Below are 6,000 nucleotides of genomic sequence, written 5' to 3' on the forward strand. Positions count from 1 at the left end.
AGGATTTGATAGTCTTTGATTGGCAAGCCAGAGGTTGAAAAGTGTGTCTTAGCTGAGACCAGGTCTCACTCAGTAGGAATTGAGCACTTAGAATCACCATGGCAACCTCTGAGTGCAGATGGACAGACAGGTGATTCAGGTCAGATACTTATACAAATTCTGTGATGTCTGTGATGTTAAACAAACATTTGACTGACAGTTTTTAGGCCTCCGTGCTGGCAACAGCCAGAGCCAGAAGCATATTGGTGTCAGGATGTCCGTCCATCCAGAAGGACAAACGTCCCATTCTGGTGGACATGATATCTCAGTTACGCCTTGATGGAACAAATTTGGCACAGTTGCTCACTTAGACTAATTAGATTTTGGTGGTCAAGGGTCAAGGTCACAGTCACCTCACAAATTATGATTTTGGTCTTGTGAACGCACTCATCTCCAGATCTCCTCAAGGCAAACCCTTCAAATTTTGCACAAATGTCCACATGGGCTCCAAGATGTTTTCTCAGCAGCCAGCAACACAGTTTAGCTTCAGCTTGCGCAGAAGCAGCAATCCCACCACAATTTCTCCAGAAATTGCATTGTCTAGTTAGTGCCACGGGTGCTCAGCTCCAAGGCACTCCTCTACAGCTAGAATAGCTGAGAGGAGTGCCTCGGGGGGGAGCCCCGATGCATCTATTAATATTCCTCAGGCTTATTATTATTCTTCCGCCAAATTTTGGCGCGTAACTCGTCCCGCAGCTTTGAGAAAACCCCGGTAATATATACATCAAAATGTGTGTCTTGATCCCGAAAGAGGTGCTATCACTTTTGGTGTTAAAATTCCAATTTTTCCCAAAGTTATTCCCAAAATACTGGGAATAAATAATGCATTAGGAATGCATTGGAATTTTCTTTAAAAACCCACAAAATTTCACCTTTTTTCGGAGTCACCTAGTGCTCTCATACCTGCACGTAGAAATGTGATTCAAACTATAAAACGGAGGAAAACTTCTGCTCTCTCAAAAAGACAGGAACTGTTTTCACATAACATGTAAACTTTTCAAACTGTGAGCACTCAAAGGAGGAGTGCAAATCACTTTTTCTTCAAAGTTAGAGTGAAAGCATCAGTTGGCTAGAGTGCGTAAGAAATAACCTTTATTTTTATTTTTAACTCAATCTCACGGCCAAACCGTAAAAAGGAGACAAATAATTCTTTCTCAAAATGTAGACATAGTTGTTGGGATTCATAAAATGTAACTTTGACAGGCAGGGTCTGCACAAAATTTAAACGGGGGTGCCGAGTCCGGCAGCAATACCTGTCTCACTCTCATTGACACCTAATGTAATCGTCTTTTTTTTTCAAAAGAATCTCACTCTGTCTTCGCACTTCGATATTATTTATAATTATAATAATAAATATTATGCTTTTTATGCTTTTTTTTTTTGCCATTCAAATGAAAAGAGGCCATATTCAAATCCTTGAAATCTTCAGCTTCTTTCAATTTTAACCACTTCAGCATACTTTCAGCTACAGACTTCATTCAACCTTTAACCTGTAGACAAGCCTTTCGGCTATTAAGCTTGTATTAAAAAAGTTTTTGAATTACCACAGTTTTAGTATCAAGCTTTTTTCTGATCAGTTTTGAGTTTATAATGGGTGTGTATTGCACGGAATGTTCGAGGTTAGAGCGGACGACATCATCGCTAGAGTGGGAGAAGCTCTAAAATTTGTCTGAAAAATATCTCTATTTAACTCGTCCTTACGGCCACATATTTCAATCTTCACACAGTAGAAAAATTTGTCCTGTTTCATACAAAGTGTCTACCTTAGCACAGAGACTAAAAGAATTCGAAATGTGACCCTCCAAGTGATGCAAGCAACCTCCAACTCTCCCATAGACTGCAATACAAATTCAGGAGCGGATCTTAGGAGAAAACCAGAAGTGACCCTTCATTGGAACTCACTCTTATTTCCAAATTTTTTGCTCTAGAAACACTGAAACTAAATACAGGTGTTCAGGAGAGTCTTGTGGAAGTGATCATGTGATAACTTTGCTAATATTTTGTACAGTTTTGTATTAAATGGCAGGAGTTTGAGAGGATCGCTGACCCCTGTCTCCCATATATTTGTATGAGCTCTGTGTCTTCAACAGCCAGACCCTCTCTCTTACACACACACACACACACACACACACACACAAACGGACACATAGAACTGATGCTTTCCATCACAGTCTATATAGTCATAGGAAGCAGTGAAAATGGGTCACAGACAGAAAGCTGTTTACAAGTTAGTACTCATAGAGGGAGATGACAGTTCAATTGGGGTTATACTCGAGATCCTCCTTTTACTTACCTTCAGTTGTTAACTACTCCTGCATACTTTGTGCTACATAAACTGTTCAACTATCAAAACGTTCAGCTTCTTCAGGAGATGTATCCTTTCTTTCAAGTTTTAATACTATTCATCATTTTTGACATAACAAGCTTTTTCTGCAATTTTTTACAATGTAAGTGAATGGAAACAATGTTCAAATCCTTCAAAATGTCAACATTTTTGAAATTCAACTACTCAAGTATACTTTCAGTTACAGACTTCATTCAAACAGCTCCTCCAGTTTAACATTTTGGCATCTAATTATTCAAAGCACTGTACTTCAGTAAATATGAGCTGCTTCCATCAGCAATTCAGGAGTTTCTCAACCATATCATCCCATTAAACCTCCAGCTTACAAGTTCTGCTTTTAATCCTCAGAAATTGCTTGAGCTACTTCAGTATTGCTTGAGCTACTTCAGCATTGCTTCAGCAGTTGCATCACCTTCTTCAGCATTACTTCGTCAATTGCTTCAGCTACGTCAGCATTGCTTCTGCAATTTCATTCAGCAATCTCATTCAGATTTCAGCATTCACATGCATTTTCAACAGGAAATGCATTTTCTAGTCTTATTCCTCTTTCATATCGAAATTTTGGCGCGTAACTAGTCTCACAGCTTTGAGAAAACCCAGACAATATATATATATCAATGTGTGCGGCTCAATCTGGAATGGTGTGCTATAATTTTTCTAAACAATTCAAGTCACCATGGCAATGTAGATGGCGATGGAAGGCGAAAAAAATTCCATAGAGAATGAATGGGGAGACGTCTTCAAAATGACCAACTTTGGAGCTCTACTGCTGCATCATACGTAGAAAAATACTTGAAACATTAAACGTGTCACAAGACTTGTGACTGTTTTGGGTTAAATTGGTATTTTAACAACTATTACGGTTTACACAAAATCACAGTTTACGTTTTGTGTCAATTTTAGACCGTTTCAGACTTTGTAATGGGTGTCAATTGCACGAAATGTTCAGAGCTAGAGTGGATGACATCATTGCTGGAGAGGGAGAAGCTCTAGAACTCCTGAAAAAATGCATACACGCACAAACACCATCTTACTTTTTAGATATTCACCTTCAAAATAAGAGTCTCAACCAGGTAAAAAAAAAAATACTGGAGGTTCTGTTGGGCAACTCTACCACTACACACAAACACACACACACACACACATGCACACACACACACACACACACACACACACTCACACACACAGACATCCATATTGACAAAAAACATAAACGCCATCTCCAGGATTTGGATTCACATTTAAAATAAAAGTCTCAAAATGGAAAGAGGAAATTATTGGCTCTGCTATACAAAACCTTATGCAATTTATACTGACAGAAGTACACACACTTTCAAAATAAGAGTCTCAAAAAGATAAGAGGTAAGGTAGGTAATACAAGTTTGATATTAGAAGCTATATGGGGATATAGTGGTTTAGCTTTACTGCAGATCAACTTCTGTTAGGGCATGTACATGTGTGTATACATGTCTTGCTATGGTTGTGGGGACAAATTTGGGTTTGAAACCATCAGTGTGAGGTTATTTTGGCACGTCATGACAGCTTCAAAAGGCTTTTAGAGGAACATCTGCAGTGACTAAAGTCAGTCTCAGGATAAGTCTCTATGACACGAATGAAACTGAAAGTAACATCCTTTGTAAAGATTCAAACATAAGGAGTTTAGTACACACACCAAGCAGTGGGCACATTCAAATTTCTCCAAGAATTTTCTAGTTGGTTATAATAATTTCGTTTGTTGATCCTATTCTGTTTTACCATTTTACTCAAAATGTTTTTGTTAAAAAAAATATGTGCTGGTTGATTATCTGAATGAGTACAATAACTAATCTTCTTTTTCCTGCACAACTTAATTTGTTATGTGGGATAATACTGTAATTAATGATATGATTAATACTGAGCTGTTGAAGCCTATATCTATTCCAGGCTTTTGTATTGATTGTGTGATTTATTGTGTTAGAAATCCCAGCTAAGTCCCTCCTCATTTTCCACTCCAGCTGCAGACAGGCGCCCTCTAGCGGCTGTAGAAACTTTGCTTGGTTACAGTATCTGGATGGCGGTTTAAGCTCAATTGTCACGGCTCGGCCTCAGCACTCCACCAAAATATTTGTAAAACGCCCCGTTAAGCTTTATGTGACAAAGAACTTCAAACGTGAATACAGACATACAGCTCAAGGCTGCAGAGTGAGATGCTCTATGAATGACAGGAACCTCTTTGCTTGACCTTCACTTGACGTGGACAGTTCACTGTGCTCACATTGAAGACGCATCAGTGTAAAAGATCAAATGTCAGAGCAAAGAGTGAACTCCAGGGACCCTCTCCTCATTAAAGTGAAGTAAACAACAAAAGAGAGGCTCCTATTTGTGCAACACGAGGACACGGACTCGCGGGGTTTTGAGCTTTTTTCTTGTCACCACATGGAGGAGCAGACCCCCCTACACCAACCTCTTCTAGGTAACGTCTAGGTAAAAGCAAAAGAATGTGAAGTGTGCAGGTGCGTTGGAGGTGAGCAGTGAACGCAGAGTTTACTCACAGTGAGAAGCGGCGGACGCAGCGCTGAAGACGCTCAGAGTGTGGAGCCGTAGGAGCTGCAGCAGTAGATCCATCTTCCCGCCAGGACTGTATATGCGAGTGACCGCAGCGGCTCGATCAATGGGAGAAAAGGAGTGGAGATGGTCCTCCTCGTTTGCGCCCCCAGCATGGAGGTATGGAAGGAGAGTGCTGGTGTGAAGGAGTGAAAGGCTCCTACGTCGACATTTAGACACTCCCTCACAGTGAGCTACAGCTCACTCCGACCTTCCCTCCTCTACCTATTTCACTCTCATCTCTCGACCCCCCCCCCCCCCCCCCCCCACCACCACCACCACCACCACCACCACCACCCCACCCCAACATCAGTTTGTGTTGTCTGAGGAGGAGCGCGGACTAGTTGTGTTTGTGATTGTTATTGCAGCCTGTGGCGGTCATGTTCAGGACTTCCCTCTCTCCCTGTACCTCAAAGTAAATGTATTTGCAGCGAGTGGGCGATTTAATAAAACAGTGAGATCATAAACCAATCGAAACTAATCATAAACGACTAACTGTCATACCTCAAACGTAAAACACTCAAATGAATACTCATGTTCATAAGGATTTACATTAACACATTAAATACTTGGTAGAAAACACTATCTCTCTCTCTGTGTGTGCTTGTGGCTGTGCATCATTTCAGCACCACAGTGGTGGACAGCTCCACTCTCACATGGCGAGTGTCTGCAGCTCCGCCACAGAGAAACAAATACACAGATACTGACATGACCAGATACTAATGTGTGTCTGTCATGTCAGGTGGACAGATGATCGAATTTATCCTCTCTGACTGTATGGTGTGCACAGCCAATGCAGGATCTCATATAAGACTTGTGTACACAAACACACACACACACACACACACACACACACACACACACAGGACTGCATGACTCAGACTGCACTGTAAAAGAAAAAAAAAGTTTTCAAAAAAACAAAATTAACTAATAGTAAAAATATAAAAATACAGTCAATTGTCCATACTTAAAAAAACAAAATAGTTTTTATCTTTTGTTGGATATGGTAGGAGTGAGTTTGGATTTAATTTGGT

The 6,000-nt window shown here is 40.4% G+C and overlaps 1 protein-coding gene across 1 annotated transcript in view; it reads right to left on the reverse strand.

Annotated features, from left to right (window-relative positions):
* Positions 1-5,502, reverse strand: part of LOC130177688 (contactin-associated protein-like 5) — a 218,462-nt gene extending 212,960 nt beyond the window's left edge. The window contains exons 1-2 of the mRNA XM_056389607.1: positions 5,499-5,502; positions 4,915-5,160 (exon numbers count right to left, since the gene is read on the reverse strand). Coding sequence (XP_056245582.1) covers positions 4,915-5,160; positions 5,499-5,502 — 250 coding nt within the window. The remainder of the gene's footprint in view (positions 1-4,914; positions 5,161-5,498) is intronic.
* Positions 5,503-6,000: the final 498 nt, after the last annotated feature.

The sequence above is a fragment of the Seriola aureovittata genome, chromosome 11, assembly GCF_021018895.1.
Source record: "Seriola aureovittata isolate HTS-2021-v1 ecotype China chromosome 11, ASM2101889v1, whole genome shotgun sequence".
NCBI lineage: Eukaryota > Metazoa > Chordata > Actinopteri > Carangiformes > Carangidae > Seriola > Seriola aureovittata.